Source organism: Convolutriloba macropyga, chromosome 2 (assembly GCF_964194025.1).
Source record: "Convolutriloba macropyga chromosome 2, txConMacr16.3, whole genome shotgun sequence".
Taxonomy (NCBI): domain Eukaryota; kingdom Metazoa; phylum Xenacoelomorpha; order Acoela; family Convolutidae; genus Convolutriloba; species Convolutriloba macropyga.
This window is the reverse complement of record NC_134469.1, coordinates 23,192,575-23,213,571: the sequence shown is the minus strand read 5'-3', so window position 1 is coordinate 23,213,571 and position 20,997 is coordinate 23,192,575. Positions and strand designations below refer to the sequence as shown.

The window sequence follows — 20,997 nt, the reverse complement described above, 5'->3', positions numbered from 1 at the left end:
AAAAAACCTCGATTCAAAAGTTTCTCAAATTTATATTGGTCAATTTCCTTAAGATCATCATTATTGTAGTTAAAGATATCGTTAGTAACGATAATTTCGTATTCTCAACATTGATGAAGATTTCTGTTCATGGCTTTTCTCCAAAACACACAACTATTTGGGGCTAATAGTTTGACGTTCGATTGCATTTTTAATATCATTTCCCGCCGACCACTCATTTGCTTGATAATAGAAACCCCCAAGCATTTAATCAAATGTAAATAAAATTTTTGAATTCGTCGAAAAACCATTTTTCAATATTTTTAAATCTAAGAATATAGTAAAACTGGCATATTTTTTAAATCTGCGTTTATTTATTTAAGTATTAATATTAAAAAAGTTTATGGCACTTATTGTTAACGTCTAATTTTCAAGTAGACAGTTTTATTTGGTGAAATAAACGAGGAGTTTGGAGAGATTCTTTTTTGATTCAGAAATCAAATTAAGAGAATTTTTCATTTAATAATTTTAAACTTACCTTAAAGAGGTTCTAGCAGTCCCCTATTGACTCCAATTTACTAACTAATAAATTTGACTGACTTTCTAGATGGCTACTTGTGATGCTTTCAAACAACAATACGTCTTCGAATTAGCATGGTTAACTTTCTGAATGTCTTTTCTTGTTGTTATTCTTATGTATTTAATAGATTCCTTGATTAATTGAAACATAAACTGTGAAATTCAGTGGAGTTAACCAAAACCTAGACAAATTTGAAGAAATTTTTGGGTTCGAAAAACTTGCAGGGCTGATGTTTAAAAATTTCAAGCATTAAGATAACAAAAAACTTATTATATGCAATTGTATAAATTTTTGTTTCGAAATCAATATTGAATACGAGTTTGAAGCGCTCAATTTTTAACGAGATCTATTGATTGAAAAAGTTTGTTGCTCTTCATTTTGATCAAGTCCCTCAGACTGATTGAGTAGAAAAAATTGTACATTTTCCCATTGGTGATATTCGTTGTGCCTCATAAGTGTATGTATATGTTCTGCGAGCGTAAAATTATAATAGTATCAAGTACCCAGAGAAGCAGTTAATTGCTCCGACCCCACTTGTAGGAGGGAGGAACTATATGCTCAACTGTTTTCTTTGTTAAGTCAATTTTTACAGATCTATGTATTAATCGTAGAGAATTGTGAGTGCTACCAATGGAAAGGCCGTCGAGCGTGGAGTGTGAATTAAATTTTTCAAAGTTTTGTTTTTTTTCCAGAAGTTATCAAGGTTGAAAGTTTTTACATTAAATCGGTTCCATTTTTTGATGTTCGTTTTTGCACAATTATGATAGCAATTTCAAAGTTTGCGTATTTTAGTAACCCTGAAGGAGTATTGAGGCTATTTCTTGTCTTATCGTGGTTTTAAGAATAAAGTTTGGATTTGGATCTAAATTTTTGGCTTTTAGTGCCATTTTTAATATTTATTTTGGCACCATTTGAATCTATTTTGCTATTTTCCCGCTTAAAAGTTTAAAAATGCCATTGTGCTATCTAAAGCCTTTGTTGTCCTTCAAATCCAAATTTTTTACTAGAAATATCACTGTTTGTTTTTGTTCTTTGTTGTATTGTTACTGAGTCTCAATACTGAGAAGTCTCAGTGAATTTCTCGCGATGTCCATAACTAATGCACCCTTATTAAAATTAGTAATTAAATCTGACTTTTTTTAGTTTATGGCCTTTATAGCTTTGAAACTATTTGGATTTGAAAAATTTTAAAAAATATAAGTTTTGAATATGTATGTTCGTCTTCTGTAGTTTTGTCACAGTCTGAGTAAGGAAAAAGTCTCATTTACCACGGTGGTAGAATAAGTTGAAAACATCAATGATCAGAAATAATTGCTTGTTGTTTCATGGCTGGACACAAATTTTTTCAAAGGAGTAATTGATTTTTGAGTTGAGACCGTTTTTATGGCTTCCCCTTCCATATCATTTCTCAACATTTCCGTGAGTCAAAAGAGAAGCTTATCTGTATCTAAATTTCTCTTTCAAATGATAGCTAACTGAAGATTAAAAAAACTAAAATGACACATGTTTCTGTTTGGAGAGTTTGGAGAAATTCGTCTATATTTGAGCTTTCATTCATTTAGTTTTTTCTTAACCGTTGTATTTTACTATCGGACCTAACTAACGATTATTCCAATTTGTCTCAAAACAAATATTGATCATATTTCGAAAACATGAAAATGCCTTTGATATGTCGAAATGACACTCAAAATTTTTACCTTTTTTAAAATGGTATTTACAAAATGCAACAGATTGTGGAACCAAAATTTGCCCCTCAATACTTTTTTTCGACTCTTAAATTCTTCTAATTAACAGAACTTTCTCGCTGTTTTGTACTTGAAAGTATATACTTCTCTATAAGAATTTTTTTCCTGAATTTTCTGGGAGGTTCTATTTGATTTTCAAAATGTAACTCCAAAATTGTGGAAGAATTGAGGTTCTCTGATTTTTATCCATTTTTGTTTAACTTTGATTACGTTTATTTATTTTGACGAATAACTTACAAGAACAGTGGTTTGTTAAGTGCCAATGTTAAACCTGAAATATATCACTCAAGACTAACCTGTTGATTATCATCTGACTTGGTTGACTTATATTTGATTTTGCGTTCTCATTTTATCTATATAAGTTAGTACAGAGTTAAATTTGATTTCACTGCTGCAGTCACTTATACTTTTAAATTTAGCTCATGAAGTCTTATTGACAATAATGAGAGGTCAGCCTTGCTCAGCAACAACCAAAATGTTACATAAAAATTTTAGAGTTTGAAATTTTGTTTTACTAAAAGAGCATTTTTTGCTGTTTTGTTAAATCAATTGTATACTTGATAAAAATGCTTTTTTCAATTCCGCAAAACAAAGCTAAAATTGATTTAAATTATCTTGTTCCATTTGTTCTAGTTTTCATTCTGATGGAGTAAAAAAGACTGATTCCACTGTTATTTTAATATAGACATATGTTTTCTTTGAAAGTCCATCGACTGGTTAATTAAAAAACATGTACAACGGATTCTACTACATGCGATGAGTTTTTAGTAGTTTTTAGCTGTTGTCTCATTTGATCTGTGCGCAACTGAAGATTTTGTTAGCTTTGCACTACTTGTCTTTTAAAAAAGTTTTGAAAATTTGGACATTTTTTCTCTTATTTTATCTTGTTTTTAATTTCTAATAGATAGAAGGTTTTTGATGTTCTAATAGGGCTTTATAAGACTACACAATGTCTCGTTTTTATAGTTAATGGTAGTGATTAACTTGAAATTCTTTGTTTTAATGTACTTTGTAAATTTTTTAGTATTGGCTTCAGATGATCATTTCTGTAGGTTTTTTATAGTCTGAGTAATGAAAGATCCTTATGGTTGTTGTACTGACATAAAAGAAAACTAAGAATGCCTCTTAAAGGCTAATAGTTTTAATGACTGATTCTCTCAGTAAATTTAATTAAATTCTGAAATCTGAGGGCTTTTTTGTTATTTTGTTTCCATGCTTTGCAATCTCAGTTATTAATGTTTCATGAATCAGAAACGAGCATATCTGAATATCAATTTCCTCTTCATTTGGTGGTTAATCACCAATTTAAAATTGACTCCGTTACAACTCGTACAACAGGGAAGAGTTTTTGAGTTTTGTCGAAAGTTTGTTTCAACTTTACTTTTTTGGTTAAAATTGGTTCGTTGCAATCGAACATAGCAATTATTTTGCTTGCTAGTAGGTCAAATTGGTGTTCTCATTGGGCATACGTGAATCTCTTGAACTTGCAAGGTCAAATTTGAATTACTGCAATGGCGACTTACCTAGTGCAAATTAATCTGGTTTACCTCTAATTGATATTGATTTGTTTTTGGTTATGTAACGGCCATTTGTTTCTTAAAAGACATTAAAGTTTGAGATTTGGTTTGAAAACGGGATGTTGCTAACTTTTGGATCTTATTCTGTGTTTTTTGGTAAAATTTAGAGAAATTACTTTAGAGTTGATTTGATATCTGTCACTCCGTTTGTTTGACTGATTGTTCTAGCGAAATAAAAAAGTTGATCTCACTGGTATGAGATCGTAGTTAATCTCGTTTATAAAAGTTGAAACAGCAAAATTTGAACTGCTCTAGTCCATCTCTGCTTCAATGGGTAGACAATTGAAAAAACATTGTAGATGAGTGAAGTGTGAACACTATATGCCATAGCACATTAGGGAGCCTCCTTGTAATATTTAGTTCAAGATAGAACAATTTTGATTCATTGCAAAGTTCAAGCTGAGATTTTTTTTCGTGTGGTTTTAATGCAGTTTGAAAGCTGCATGTAAGCACAGTTCTAAACAGAGGTTTTTTTAAGAAAATTTAAAGCAATGCGATGTAAATATGTCCCGCCTTTTCAAACGAAGAGCCTATATAAAAATTCAGAGCACTTATTTTATTCCACTATCATTCCCGTCAAAAAAAATGCAGCAAAACTGAGCATCAATCAATTCTTATTAAAATTTCTTGTGTTGTTGAGTCAAAAACTTATCCAAAAAAATCCTTTAAAAATCCTATCGCTGCCCAATAGATTGGCTCTTGCAGTTGATCACATAGTGGTTATATAGTCTATACTCCCCTTGCCGTAAATATACCACAATAGGGGACTATAATTTTGTGGGGGGATGGCTTTACTGGGATATTTTCAATAGATTTACACAAAGAACTGTATCAAAGGTGAGTCAATAGAAACACGAATCAATTTTTCATTAAAATATTCCTTAAAAATACTTTCGATCCGTTTATGTTGTTGGATTTAGAGAACATCGTATAAACAAATAAACGTTTTCAAAAATTCTCATAAACTTACCCCGCGCATTTGTTCAATTTTGAAAACATTGTTGGAAAGAGGATTAAAAGGGGAAAGCAATTTAGTTGCGAATTGATTTTCTCTCTTTGAGAGGGTGAAACTGTCCAAATTTAATCAAGAATTTGAATGAGGTAAACAATACAGAAAACAGCATACCATCCAAAACAGCTAACGAGGCTTCAGTGCCTAATAAGGACGAAATGATTTACATAACAAAAATTAACAAATGCCATTCGTCTACGTCAGCAATAATAATTTGGAATTATTCCATTTTCCTTTTTAAAGAAGTACAATACTTGATACGGTATAAAGATGTCTAAAGGCTCGAAAAAACTGTTTATTTTCCATTAAAAAGCAAGGGAAGATCGTTCCATTTGTACCAAATTGAAGAATGTTATGAGAATTAAGTCCCACTACACTTCTTACCTGTGTTTACGTTTGTTTGTTGTTTGTGATTGGTTGTTGTTCCGTGGCTGTCATACTAAAGAGGTTGTGGATGCTCTTATAGAGTGGTGAGACATAGTAATGACCCATTTATGGAAATCATTGGCATTATTCCATGATACAATTACATAAATGACCCAATTGTGTGAAACGTTCTGATTCTCAATTTAAATGTGCTCCAATTCCATAATGTTCACTATCTAAAAGGTACTTAAGTCCGTCTTTAACAACCATTTACTGAACAATTAATTATGAGTCAGTGGAATGTTCGAAATTTTTTTCTGTAAAAAGAATAAGTTTGAGTAGATGTTTGGTGCTGATATGGCAGCTATAGAGATTAACCATGATAGAGAAGTAAAAATATTAATTATAGCCAGGGGTCTACCCCAGAGAAGGAGGGGGAGATGAGGGGAGGGGTAGGGTGGTCCAATTGCACCGCCCTTCCGCTCCCCTCCCCTCCCCTCCACCCTCTCTCAGAGGTAGATATGGTAGACCTCTCTCTCTCTCTATAAATAATATTTTACATCTGTATTATAGTTAACATAAATTGAAATGGCTAGTCCCGCCTCTCATTACGCTAGAAAAACCAGCATGACTACTGTAAAAACACAAATTAGTTTGCTTTTGTTCACACCAGTTATAATGAAACGAAAAAAATATTCCAGCGCGGGGGGGGGGGGGTGTAGTGAGGGAGGGTAGCAAGTCTTGGTTGTCGTGTAACCCAGGACCCACAAGGTCAAACAAAACAGTGGGTTGCAAAATACCAAAATTAGCACGCTGATAAGTGTCGAGTAAACAGTTTTTATGATAGTAGTGAATAAGAGCAAAAGATGTCAGAGTGATCTTATTTAGGTCATGGAGTTCAAAATTGACAGGCCAACAAAACACAACTAGGAAAACAACAACTGAGCAAATTTATCTGAAATTTTTCATCAGTTAGTCATATTCAGGCAATAAATAACGGCCGGGTGCCCTGAAAGTTCATAAAGTTCACACAGAATCAGAACAAGCAAAAAAATTTTTCTTTTCAAACCAAAAGCTTTTGTGAAGCTTTTTGTTCATTTATTACAAGCAATATTAAATTGAGTGTTATAAATGATTAAGGAAGTATAATCTCGAAAACAAAGAAGTTTTCAATGGTAATTGAACAGTTAATAATTTAAATTTAATGAATTCAATTTGGGATTGAATGCCTCTGTTTAAGATTAGCACCTGTTTCACAGCAAAAACGGCCACTTTGAATCGATCAACAGAACATGGAATAACGATTTTGGAAAAAGCAAAGCAGATTTATACAAACTGCAAAAATGTAACGTATCTATATTCGATATTGGGAATTATTTCACGCCAGTCGAGGAAGCATTAATCTCCTAATTTTTCTCTTGCCCTGGCTATTCTATAGAGAAATATTCATCGATCGTAAATTTATAAGTTTATAACATTTGATCTCTCCTCAGAAAAACATTCGTGACACCAATTTTGACCAGTTTCGTCAATTTGAGACGTCAATATTAAGCATCTTATTTCAACTTCTTTGCAGAACTTGTCAATACGTTTGAGATCTTTATTCACAAAATAAAAATAGTTGTCTTTAAACAGCTAAATTACTGTTATAACCAGCAGGTTAAATTTTAAAGTCAAAGTTAAGTTAAGTTTGCGTTGGTAATGATTTGCGTTGGTAATGAAGGAACGCAGCTGAAACTGAGAAAAAGCGTGTCCGGACAAAACAGTCCCAGACAAAACAGTCCCAGACAAAACAGTCCCAAATTGCAAAATAATCCCAGACAAAACAGTCCCAGACAAAATAGTCCCAAGAAACCAGACAAAACACTCCCAGACAGAATAGTCCCAAGGCCATTATATTAGCTCTCACACGAATGATTTAAATAAAATGTACCCAATGCCATTATACCCAATGTACTTTGAAATGTTCGTTCAATAATCCGACAACAAATTAGCAGTCGCTATTACCCGTATGTTTTAACATACTTAATGGCCATGGCCATGCCTCAGCGGCCCGTGGGACTTGATATGAAACTATCACAACCGAACATGGGATTAAATTATCCGCTTGTTAAATCATTCGTGTGAGAGCTATTATAATGGCCTTGAGAATATTTTGTCTGGGACTGTTTTGTCTGGTTTCTTGGGACTATTTTGTCTGGGACTGTTTTGTCTGGGAATATTTTGCTATTTGGGACTGTTTTGTCCGGGACTGTTTTGTCTGGGACTGGAGGTTATATCTTTTTCACAAGAGGTTATATCTTTTTCACCGAGAAAAAGATATAACCTCTAGTTCTTGTTTGCTAAGACAATTTCAAATTCAATTACTTACTTTTATTTTTTGTCGGAATAATAAGTGCATGGAGTTACTGAGTGATTTCAAATGTAGTTTATCAGCATCAGGGATCAAGCTCACTTTTTCATTGATGTACTTGTTATAAGACTTGCATCTTGACAAAAGTAGCGATGACCTATTTTGAAACATATTTAACCAAAACTGTCGGACATCATTTGAACAAAAACTGCTGGAAACAAAACTAAATAGTCTGACTTGCTGAGCTCCAGTTGTTATCATAAACATTGTTTTAGCAAAACTCAAAAAAATAAATCCAACTATCAAATTAAAAGTTTCTATAGTCTCCCAAAAACATTAATCAACTTCGATCTCATCCAAACTAAACTTTAAAAAGAAGTCAAGTAAAGTATTGTGTTCAATAATTTCAATGTGATCAAAATTATAGGTCAAACCTAATTATAAGTTAACTCAACACTTACCAAACTTTCTCTAGTTCTTGCAATATCATAGCAATAGAAATACGAAAACCCGAAGAAATGTTTCTCAATTATAAACGATTGCTAAATTCTTTAATATTCCGAAAAGTTCTTTATTTCATATTAAGTTTTTATGCAAGCTTAAAGGCAAAAGTTTTGGATTTTTCATTGCCAAGAATTTGGGTACCGAGTAAATTTTACTTTTTGTTATCAATTGTCAAAATTTTGCAGAAGCTGAAAAAAATATAACCAAATAAATCAACTTCGTCTCATTTTAAGTTTTACTGCAGAACAATTATTTGCAGATACTGTGACATTTTTTTTCTTGGAAATATTTAAAGAAAGAAATAATAATGTGCATCTTTAACTTATTTTGAACTTCAGTTTATCACTCTACTGATTTGCTTGCAGTCAGATAAAACCAGATCGTGTTGAAAAAAATGCCCCAAAAAATCTTCTACATAACTGGACAAGGTAAGGCAGTTTCAGTTCAACTCATATGGCATCTGTCTTCCCGGTGACTTGAGGCACACAAAAATTTGCTCTACTCTCATGACCGAAATGAAGCTACTAAAAAACTATATATGTACCGCAGCCTGCATCTAATGGAAGTTTTTTGATGAAGTGAAAATGAGTTCTAAAAAATGATTGTTTCATAGGATCAAAACTTAGTTGAAGTTTTTTAATGGGAAAATATATCACTAAATACACAGAAACCATATAAATGGGAAGTTTTCAAACGCGAGGAATTGTTATCAGTAAAAAATGATAATTGTTTTTATCTGATGGCATTTGATGTATGAGCGACTTGTAGAACCGCTCTCACATGATTATCACACTTTCTAATTACACATTGTGGATTTTAATTACCCTCATTGTTGATTTCAGTTAACCACATTGTGAAGTTTAGTTACTCTAATTGTGTAATTTAATTACACAAAGGTGGAATTCGGGTACCGGATTTGGTACTCGGATTCCGTTCTTCAATTAAACGCACTTCCACCAAATTTGGAAAATCCATTTTTGACGGATCTAGCCAAAGTTCCGCGATTTAACTTAACCGAATTCCACGAGGGCAAAATCAGTCAAATGCATTTCCGGTCTGCCTGTGGGGTGTAATAAATTAAGTAAATTTAGCTGTGTTTCGTGGAATAGTTCAGAGCTGAGAGGGATTTTTCGAAGAATTCGGATGTTATTCATGCAAGAACTTGCAATATTAACCTCCTTTTGCAGAAATCTTGCTGAAATATGGCACGATTAACATCCAGTCTGGGCCAGGGTCTGCAGAGATTTTTGCTGCAGCTTGACTAGTTTCACTATGACAAAACAGTCCCAGACAAAACAGTCCCAAATTGCAAAATAATCCCAGACAAAACAGTCCCAGACAAAATAGTCCCAAGAAACCAGACAAAACAGTCCCAGACAGAATAGTCCCAAGGCCATTATATTAGCTCTCACACGAATGATTTAAATAAAATGTACCCAATGCCATTATACCCAATGTACTTTGAAATGTTCGTTCAATAATCCGACAACAAATTAGCAGTCGCTATTACCCGTATGTTTTAACATACTTAATGGCCATGGCCATGCCTCAGCGGCCCGTGGGACTTGATATGAAACTATCACAACCGAACATGGGATTAAATTATCCGCTTGTTAAATCATTCGTGTGAGAGCTATTATAATGGCCTTGAGAATATTTTGTCTGGGACTGTTTTGTCTGGTTTCTTGGGACTATTTTGTCTGGGACTGTTTTGTCTGGGAATATTTTGCTATTTGGGACTGTTTTGTCCGGGACTGTTTTGTCTGGGACTGGAGGTTATATCTTTTTCACAAGAGGTTATATCTTTTTCACCGAGAAAAAGATATAACCTCTAGTTCTTGTTTGCTAAGACAATTTCAAATTCAATTACTTACTTTTATTTTTTGTCGGAATAATAAGTGCATGGAGTTACTGAGTGATTTCAAATGTAGTTTATCAGCATCAGGGATCAAGCTCACTTTTTCATTGATGTACTTGTTATAAGACTTGCATCTTGACAAAAGTAGCGATGACCTATTTTGAAACATATTTAACCAAAACTGTCGGACATCATTTGAACAAAAACTGCTGGAAACAAAACTAAATAGTCTGACTTGCTGAGCTCCAGTTGTTATCATAAACATTGTTTTAGCAAAACTCAAAAAAATAAATCCAACTATCAAATTAAAAGTTTCTATAGTCTCCCAAAAACATTAATCAACTTCGATCTCATCCAAACTAAACTTTAAAAAGAAGTCAAGTAAAGTATTGTGTTCAATAATTTCAATGTGATCAAAATTATAGGTCAAACTTAATTATAAGTTAACTCAACACTTACCAAACTTTCTCTAGTTCTTGCAATATCATAGCTTTTTGGATTCAAATAACGAAAAACATTTCATTACTTTGAAAAAACACATTTGTTCGAGTATATAGACTCGGCAAATCGCTGTTTTACACATGTATTTTACGCAAATGTACTAAGATCAGGAAAGTAATCGAGCGCGAAAAAAAAAGCGATAAGCTCAAATTTTGGTATATAGGTCACTAGAATTCGCAAAAAATTCGCTGCTGGGTTTAACGACGAAGAAACGGCAATTTAGTTGGTGATTTTCGCATGGTCGCTGATTTTTGGCAAAATAATTTAAATACGAAAACCCGAAGAAATGTTTCTCAATTATAAACGATTGCTAAATTCTTTAATATTCCGAAAAGTTCTTTATTTCATATTAAGTTTTTATGCAAGCTTAAAGGCAAAAGTTTTGGATTTTTCATTGCCAAGAATTTGGGTACCGAGTAAATTTTACTTTTTGTTATCAATTGTCAAAATTTTGCAGAAGCTGAAAAAAATATAACCAAATAAATCAACTTCGTCTCATTTTAAGTTTTACTGCAGAACAATTATTTGCAGATACTGTGACATTTTTTTTCTTGGAAATATTTAAAGAAAGAAATAATAATGTGCATCTTTAACTTATTTTGAACTTCAGTTTATCACTCTACTGATTTGCTTGCAGTCAGATAAAACCAGATCGTGTTGAAAAAAATGCCCCAAAAAATCTTCTACATAACTGGACAAGGTAAGGCAGTTTCAGTTCAACTCATATGGCATCTGTCTTCCCGGTGACTTGAGGCACACAAAAATTTGCTCTACTCTCATGACCGAAATGAAGCTACTAAAAAACTATATATGTACCGCAGCCTGCATCTAATGGAAGTTTTTTGATGAAGTGAAAATGAGTTCTAAAAAATGATTGTTTCATAGGATCAAAACTTAGTTGAAGTTTTTTAATGGGAAAATATATCACTAAATACACAGAAACCATATAAATGGGAAGTTTTCAAACGCGAGGAATTGTTATCAGTAAAAAATGATAATTGTTTTTATCTGATGGCATTTGATGTATGAGCGACTTGTAGAACCGCTCTCACATGATTATCACACTTTCTAATTACACATTGTGGATTTTAATTACCCTCATTGTTGATTTCAGTTAACCACATTGTGAAGTTTAGTTACTCTAATTGTGTAATTTAATTACACAAAGGTGGAATTCGGGTACCGGATTTGGTACTCGGATTCCGTTCTTCAATTAAACGCACTTCCACCAAATTTGGAAAATCCATTTTTGACGGATCTAGCCAAAGTTCCGCGATTTAACTTAACCGAATTCCACGAGGGCAAAATCAGTCAAATGCATTTCCGGTCTGCCTGTGGGGTGTAATAAATTAAGTAAATTTAGCTGTGTTTCGTGGAATAGTTCAGAGCTGAGAGGGATTTTTCGAAGAATTCGGATGTTATTCATGCAAGAACTTGCAATATTAACCTCCTTTTGCAGAAATCTTGCTGAAATATGGCACGATTAACATCCAGTCTGGGCCAGGGTCTGCAGAGATTTTTGCTGCAGCTTGACTAGTTTCACTATGTCGGTTTTAACTTTATTTTGAGAAAACAAAAATTTAAAAATTTATTTGAGACTCACCAGCAAAGAATTCGAACTCTTTGTGCCAAATTGCGCCAAAAATGGAGTTGATAAACTGGTCACTCTTTTCTAGAAACCAAAAGTGACGAGATCAAACTAAAGCGCAAAAATCTTGTTAAAACAGCACCCAATTTTGACAAGATTTTATTGGGTGATGAATAGTTGATAATAGAAAGAGCAAACAGCCTTAGTTTTTAATAAGCGTTAACATCAAATGTCGAGCTCGGAATTAACTGGCGACATGGATTAGAAGGGATGTCAGGGGAAAATTGTTTACTCGGGGATTTAAGAGGATATTATGCGGGAACGAGTACACAAATTAGGGATCAAAGGATGGATACTTTTAACAGCACAGCTCCAAATACGGTGGAGCCATGACCATACTTACCATACTTAAACATGATATATAAGATAGGTGAATTGTTGTACTATTGACACGTGGTGATTATTTATCAGACAAACAACAGGAACACATTAACCCAGTTGGGCCCGCTTTATTACGCACTTTTTTTTGCCCGTTTTTCTTTTTGTTTACTCTTAGCTGGCGGCTTCTAATAATTATTACGGCTAACATCGTGACTTAAAGAACGTACTGAAAATGAGGTGCAAACGTTTATTTTCCAATGAATCTAAAATTAAATTTGTGGAGCAATTCCTGAAACTATCTTTTAAACTTCTAATATTTAAGGTTGACACAAGATTAACGTGAATTCCGAGCTAGATTCTGCTTTTTTTTTTCAAATTTAATATAATAAAATAGGCACTTGTGGCACTTCTGGCACTTGTGCTTTAAGTCCAGCTAATTGATTTGTATTAAGAAAAAATTGCAATCACTTCTGGCTTTTCTGTCTTAAAAAGCAAATTGTCTCTCTGTTTTGCGTGAAATTCAAGCGATAAACCTAACCAATGCTGCCGGAAATGTGGGTTTGGGCATAATGATCCAACCCCCTCCCGTTATCAAAAATTTGTACAAAGAAAACTAGCCTGTCGAAACAAGACAAAATATGTTTCACGCTCTGCTGTTTGTTTCCTAAAAGAGTTTGACATAACTAACAGGCGTAACAAGTTTCCTTAAAACGGCCGCGAACCAGTAGCTGAGGCTAATACTGATCTCTTTGTCGTTTTATGACTGGAGCAAAAGTTATGGCAATATTCAGATTTTTCTTCGGTGATTGAAACAAGAAATTCCGCAAGACAAAACGGTTTTTAACTGTGAATCTGCTAGAAAATAAGTGAGAACAGGTTATCTTGAGAAAAATTTTTGCTCAGCTAGCAAAAAGTTGTGATGAAATTCGCCTTTTTCAAAGTAGTTTCCAAGTTTAACTCTAGTGCCGTTTTTTTCACTTGTTGACACTTTTTGTCATTGGAAAAATTACCAACCGTTGAAAATGTCCTTTAAAGAATAAATGCTGATGTAGTTGTTTCAATTTCTTTTTTTTCTCTGTAATGATACTTCATCGGTTTTTCTAATTACCTTTTAACACCGCCTAACGAGATTTTCATTTTGTTGTCGAAAGAAAATTCTAAGGGAATATTTTACTTTTTAGTTTTTTACAGTGCTTTCACTGGTCAGGTTTTTCCAATTCTAATGAGTTTTCTATATTTCATCTATTTTGGATGTTGGAGTAATAAAACGAGAGGAAACGACTTATTTCACTTATTATTTTGCATAGGCCTTGCTCAGTCTATTTTGGAGAGAGTTGATACCGAGTACTTTTATTAAAATCAATTTAATTTGTTAAGCTCTTTGGCAGCCAATTTTGATCACGACAACGTACGCTGAGCAACAAATTTATTGTTCCGACCCCTCTTGAGCCTGACCAATGTTGGCTGCAATGATGGTACCACGTGAAAGTTTCAGACGCAAAAAAAGTGGCTATAGTCACCAAAAAAGAGCAATGCTGCTCATGAAAAGATCAGTCTGAAATGTGGGGATTAATAAGAAAAAGGGCAGCTGAAAACAGGCTACTGTAGGCCTAATGCTGTTCCACTGCGATTACGCAGAAACCACAATTATTATTATTATTAACTATATACTCAAATGGGTTTTTTTTGTTCAGTCAATTTTGGCCAATCGATATATTCATCGTAGAGAGTTGAGACTAGTAACCTTAGAAAGCTTGTCCAGCGTAGAAAATGGAATTAAATTTTTTTTGATTTTGAATTTTTACAGGGAGATATCGAGGTTCAAACTTTCGAGAAAATAGAGTGAATTCCGTTGATTTCATTCACTTTTTTCAGAATTTTTGACTAAAAATTTGATAAAAATTAAAAAAATTTTCCAGAAAACGTTGTTGATTTTACGTTTAAAGACAAAATATATTGTCGGCTATTTTCATTGAGTTTTTTTTGTCACAAATTCAGGCCAAATAATTCACAAAATTCAGACCTTTTCATCAAAAACAGCACGAAATAATTTTCTTTAGTCAACTCTGATTAAATTTGCAGGAAGTGCACACCCAAACACACTAAAAGAATCTTTGTAGACTAAAAAACGGAATAATTCTACTTCAATTTCCGTTGAGAGTGCTCTGTAATTAAAACTTTGCCGTTTTTTGCTAACTTTATTCGTTGACTATCGAAAACGCAGCATTTATTTTTGAGTTTTTAACTAACAGAATATCTATATCAATGACATTTGAAAAATTAAATATACCTAATGGACAATCATCATTAGCAGGACTAGTTTTGTACCAATTTGGACCGTTAAAATCCAAAAAAATTTCGGATTGTCATCAGTCGGTTTTTTATATAAAAAATTCGATCTTTTTAATATTAACTAAATAACAGAACATTTCAAATCAAAGCTCACAAGTGATAGGTCATATTGGCTTCCTAATCAGCTCCAAATTAATTGTTCTAGATGGTTGCTTGATGGTCGTTTTGACTTTTAAAATATTTGATTTTTAATAAAAAAAATGGCTTATTGAACTTTGCCTCCATTTTTCTCTTAATTTGGTCAACTTGTAGCTTAGTGTAAGCAATCAAAGAATGCTCTTTTTTTCTGCTAATTTCAAAGTTAGTCTTTATTGCGGTTTTACGCCTTAAGTTACGGCGTTCTGGCTTTGATACTACTAGATTTTAAACATTTTTTTTAAATTTTAAGGTATTTGCCCAATTTTCATGTTTTTTAGTTTTGTCAAAATATCACGTTATTGGCAGTTTATATATCACATTTTTTGCGTTCAAAATAACGCACAATTGATAGTATTTAAATCCTTAAAGATATAGATTGTGGTTCTTTACCACTTCGACAATACTTTCTCGAAGAATTTAATTGAAATTTTTAATTTTGTCTTTATTTGTCAGTTTTACTTTGTCTTCTTAGTGGTATTTAATTTCCTGTACAATGACCCTGTTTGATTGGCTTTTATGGAAGGGTAGATGAGCTGATTTTTTGATATTACTAGATAGACGATGGTTTTCATGACTTTGAAAAAAACTGTTTTCCAATATTAAAAAAAAAACATTTCAACTTCGCAATTTTGTTCCTTTTATTGTCTGTTTGTTACCTGGTCTTGTTTATTAAAGGTTAAAGATGACATTAGTTTTGTCAAAGGAAGGTGTCAAAAGGGATTGGTATTACAAAATGTAATGTTTTAAGAGAATTCGTTTTTTGACTTTACTGGCTTCCACGCGGGTTTTTCACAAAAAGTAAATTAATTTTTGATTTTTGTCATATTTGACGTTCTCTTTGTAGACGTAAGACATATTCTGGATAATTGCAGGTCTCGAAGGCTTCCTTTGGAAGAATAAACGAAGCTTTTCATTTGTTCCATTTTGTAATTAATGGCTTTCATGTCTTTGGAAATAAATTTTTTTCGATAAAAACAAGTATTTCATAATCTTGTTTTTTTTTCTTTTTTTGTCTAATTGTTACCAATTTTCAATAAAGAGAGGTCACATAATACATTTCAAGGGAAGGTCTAAATGGGATTAATGTCACAAAATCTAATGTTTTAAGAGAATTCGTTATGTCTTTACTGGCTTCCACACGGGTTTTTCACAAAAAAAGTAAATGAAATTTTCTGATTTTTGTCATATTTGACGTTCTTTTTGTAGACGTAAGACATATTCTGGATATTTGCAGGTCTCTAGAGCTTCCTTTCGAAGAATGGACGAACCTATTCAAATTTTTCATTTTGTAATTGATGGCTTACATGTCTTTTGAAATAATTTTTTTTCGAAAAAAAAAACAATTATTACATAATTTTGCAATTTTTTCTTTTTTGTCTAATTATTACTTAATTTCTCTAAAAAGCGGTCACAAATACAATATCGGTGTTCGGTGACGGTGCAATTGAACATATTTTGGGGGCCAAAGTATGGCTTTACGGCTTCCAAAGCATTTCCTGGTAAGATTTAATTGATTTTTTTTTGTTGTCTATTTGTTGTTCTTTTTGTTACTGCTGAAAAAATTGAATACCGAGAAATCTTAATTCCCTTCTATAGAAAAATTGATAATGGTAAACCTATTGGATATTTTAGTTGATTCCTAATTGTTTTCATTTTTTTGAAATTAATTGTTTTTTTTTAAAATTCAGCGATTTTTCCAACTTTAAAGTTTCTGTTCTTTTTTGTCTAATTGTTACCCCGCCTGATTATGAACTGGTGAATAACCATTTTTTCTGGTGAATTACAAGTTATTTTGTTTATTTTCAGTTTTATCTGACGCTATTTTGACTTTGTTATTAAGTTTTGTTTTTTAAAACGGACATAAATTTTTCGATGTAATTAATGTTTGTTGTTGTTGTTTGATTTTGCCGTTGGTCTTCGCTCGCTTTCTTAATATCGGCATATCTCATCAACCTAATGCATCATTTTTGATTCCACTGAGTTATTTGCTTTGGAGGCTATCTTTTCGTTCATACGCCAGTTTTTTTTTTGAAAAATACTTGAATTTTTATGTTTTTCTATCTGTTCCTCATTTGGTAGACAATTATGCCAAAATTGTGGATGAGCGGGGTCGGAACCTTATGTACATTACCGAGCCTCCTTGTTTTATAAGTTCTCTCATTGGTCATTGTTTCAATGTAGAAGTCATCTTTTCATTGCAGAATGTCATTTGTAAACTTCGTAGAACTTCATCAAAATAGACGTTTTTAGTTCCAATAAATTAGAAAAAAACAAGATGGAATGGAATCACTTCCAGTCAAATTAAATCTCCAAAGGAAATAAAAACAATTAGATTTGAATTCAAAATTGCTGACATTGATGTGAAAAGTTGAGCTAAAGAAGCTAAGAAAACGGAATTTGTTATACAAATATGTTTTCATTTTTCATTAGTACACTGAAACAATTTCTTTAGTACACTGACAGTATTTTTGCAAACATTTTTCTAACAAATGATAAATTTTAAGCCAGAATCTATTTAAAAAATATGTTTTATGTTCTCATGAATTAACCAAGGTGTTTACGAATCGACCTTGGTTACTGTCATCATTTATTCGAAAAATTAACGAAGCAGCATTATGAAAAGTAAGTTAAGAGAAATCCCTTTTTGTGTTAGTCAATTGATTACGATTTCTTGACTAACTATACCCTTAATTTTAGGTTTTAAAGATCCCATTCATTGAGTAAGACCATCAGTAATTTATTTGCTTTAGCATCCGTTCTGTAGAAAGCCGAAGAAAACTAAAACCACGAAATTCTAAAAAGAATAAAAAACGGTAAAAGAATACTGAGTGATAAAAATTCTTCTCCAATCTCCTCATTATTTACCTTGTTTAAAATTTTGTTTCATCGAAATTGAACAAATCCGAAGTGAAGACACTGTCGTACTAATAAAAGCAATACCGATGATTAGACAGCTTAAATTGGAGATGCTGCCATTTTCTTGGTATCCTTCTTTGTTCTATCTACTATGAGGTAATTGACCTATAAAACAAACGTTGTGACCAGACATGATGAAAGAAATTTACTGGGATGTAGCAACTTAGATAGAGACGACTGTAAAAAAAATTGTTAACAAACTTTTGGATTTTTGTTCAAATTTTTTTTTCCACAGATTGAAGAACGCATGCGGCATTTATTGTTTTTATATTGTAAAACGATTTGGTTGAATTAATACATTTGCATTTAACATGACTCATAGATGTGAATCCCAAACCAATTAAATTTTTATTGCATACTACTGAGATGGATCAAAACAGATTGAGAATTTGCGGATACAATTTCTATAACCCAGTCAAGAAGAAAGATCTCGCAAGAGAAAATTAGTAAAAAAAATTGTTTTTAAAAAGTAATTCAGCAGTTTTAAGAAAAAAATCAAGCGGATGGCAGTTTTTGTGTAATTCAATGAAGTCTTACTTATGTGACATTATCAATTTTTTTAAAAAATCTTTTTGATTAATAAAAATCAAAACTACTTTATTTGATAGAAAAGGTAGAAATCAAAAAACTAAGAAAAATCTTGATATCTGTAATAAAAAAGAAGTTTTTTTAATTGTCTGTTTCTCAGTAACCAGACAAATTTTGATAACATCATCTTTCGTTGCGCTGAACGATTAGTTAAAAACTAACCCAGCTGCCTAATCATATTTTCTGACAACATTGTTTCTTTTTAAAAGCTTTTTTGATTGAAAAAATATCATCCGAAATTTTATATTTTTGGTGTACGATCTGCAGAGTAATACGATGGAAACCAAAAATAATAAAAACGAAAAATGATGCTGATATATCTGTAATAAAAATACAATCAGTTACCATTAAATATTTTTCCAATTCCTTCATTGCCTTCCTTGTGTTTGTTAAAATTTTCGACTTCACAAACAAAGAGATTGCCAGAACTGCTGTTGTATTGAAACATTTCCGACCGGAGTATTGGGCTCTTTGTAGCACACCGACCAAATTTGATAGCAATACTGAACTCAGACGGCTCACAAAAATTTATATTTTGGGCCGGTTTGTTCGGAAATCAGGCAGAAATCTAAAAAAAGATAGTCCGGAAGGTTAATTGCTGTCAACAACTGATAAATATTGTAATTGCTTCTATTGAAATAAAAAGTTCAACTGCTTGATTTAACAGAATTTAGTCCAAACAAAAACCAACAAAATGTGAACAAAATTAGTGAAAAGTAGACAAAAATCAAATACAGTCAAACTTAGATAGCTCAATGAAGAAAAATTGAAAGGGTAAATCACTCTTACTTATATAATCTGGGATCCATTCGCTCTTCAGTGATACAAATTATTCGTATTTTTTGAATATATAGATTGAACAGTGCTTTTGCTCAAAAAAACAGTGCTTCTTTTTCAAAAAAACAGTGCTTCTGCGTAATGGCAGCAAAGTATTAGGCATTTTAGTCTGCAATGCAATAACAGTAGCCCATTCTCAGCTGTCCTTGTCAATTAATGACTGAAGAAAAAACCCAAGTCAGAATATAGTTCTTCAACTCAAAGTCAGGTTGAAACAATAGAATGATCTCCATTTTTTTCTGCTTTGAGTTTACGGTTTTTTTCGTGTGGCGGGGAAATTACAAAGTCTTGTGTGCAGTTCATTCAAACCGTTTGAAATGTACTTTCAATAAATTGCCAAAATTTTGAGTCGGTTTTCCGATTAGCAATTAGTTTTGGCATTCAAAACTTCGCTGAATCTCAAGAGGATTCTTTAACGAGAATTTTGTAATATGTATTGTTAATTAAAACTTGTTCTTTATTAAAATATATTGCTTAATGGTTACAGCAAATAATAATTCAACCGCTGAAGGATCAGATTTCTTTACTGAAAAACTTAAAACACCAAAATCGTCCATGCAAACAATGTTATTTATTTTTCGGAGAAAAATCTTGATAAAAAGATGTGAAATTTCAAAAAAAAAAATTCTACAAAACAAAAAACCGTGTCTGAAAAATGGTTTTGATTTCTTTCAAGTTTTTCAGTCCTTTTAATGTTAACAATGGTTAAAATTAAACCAGTTGAGACTAAAAATGTTAAGAAGGTTGCAGAAGCTCACAAAAAAAGAGCATAAAGCACCAAATTAAAACAGAATTGGGTCGAATTTACTGCAAAGGGTCTGAAAAAGAACGATTGGCTGCAAACTCAGCTCCACTAAACCAACTGAATATCTCTGCTGCTGAATTTATGACAAGATTTCTGATTATTGTAACGAACAAAATGTAGCACACATGCAAAAATATCAGCAATAATGAGAACATTCGGCTCAAAAAAACTCTAAATTTTGTGCTGATTTAACGTGAAAGTAGCCAAAATTTGACTATACGTTATACGTTCTAATAAATATCAGCAAATGCATAAAGCAAGAATTGCTACTAAAGAATGCAAATAATACTCATATTTGGTTTTAAAAATTTTGCTCTGAACAAAAGTGGAACAAAAACACCGAAATGTGAACAAAATTAGTGTAAATTACCCAAAGTTCGAATAACTTAAAACATCGATGGATCAATCAGGAAAATAAATTTGAAAAAACTCCAATTGAAAACTTCTAGGATCAATTTTTATTTTCAGTGGCACAATTCAATCAATGTTTATAATTATATATCCAATAGCCATAATTGAATAGACAAAAGCCCCAGCTGAGAATGTATGTTGATTCCCTCTCGAGCGGGGTTGCATAATCAAATACTATTTTTTCTGCTTTGAAGATACTCATTTTTTTGGGCGTGGCCGCGATGTTACAAAGTCTTTTGTGCAGTTTTTGCAAACAGTTTGAAATTTACTTTCAAAAATTAGACCAGATTCTGTGCATTTGAGAAACAATCAGTTTAGGAAAGCAGAACTGACGTGACACTTTAGAGTTTTCATTAAAGAAATCTTTCTAAAAAACTAAAAAATGTTTATCTGTTCAGCAAACAAATATCGGCTAAAAATAAGTATATTTTGGAGCGTAGAAATTTAAAACTCAAAAATCGTAAACACAAAAATAATAAAAATTATATGTCTCCATACAATTTTCA

At 32.2% G+C, this 20,997-nt stretch overlaps 1 protein-coding gene across 4 annotated transcripts in view; it reads right to left on the bottom strand.

Moving 5' to 3' along the window:
* Window positions 1-12,325, bottom strand: part of LOC142335197 (uncharacterized) — a 44,617-nt gene extending 32,292 nt beyond the window's left edge. Inside the window, exons 1-2 of one of the 4 annotated variants that reach the window (XR_012758858.1) lie at window positions 6,060-6,397; window positions 5,278-5,623 (exon numbers count right to left, since the gene is read on the bottom strand). Coding sequence is in view for 1 of the 4 variants with exons in the window: in XM_075383582.1 (XP_075239697.1) it covers window positions 4,852-4,880 (29 nt within the window). In the remaining 3 variants the exon portion in view is untranslated. Of the gene's footprint in view, window positions 1-4,851; window positions 5,223-5,277; window positions 5,624-6,059; window positions 6,398-12,078 lie in introns of those variants that run through there. The other 3 variants (XR_012758859.1, XR_012758857.1, XM_075383582.1) reach the window with 3 other exon arrangements.
* Between the last annotated feature and the right edge of the window lie 8,672 nt (window positions 12,326-20,997).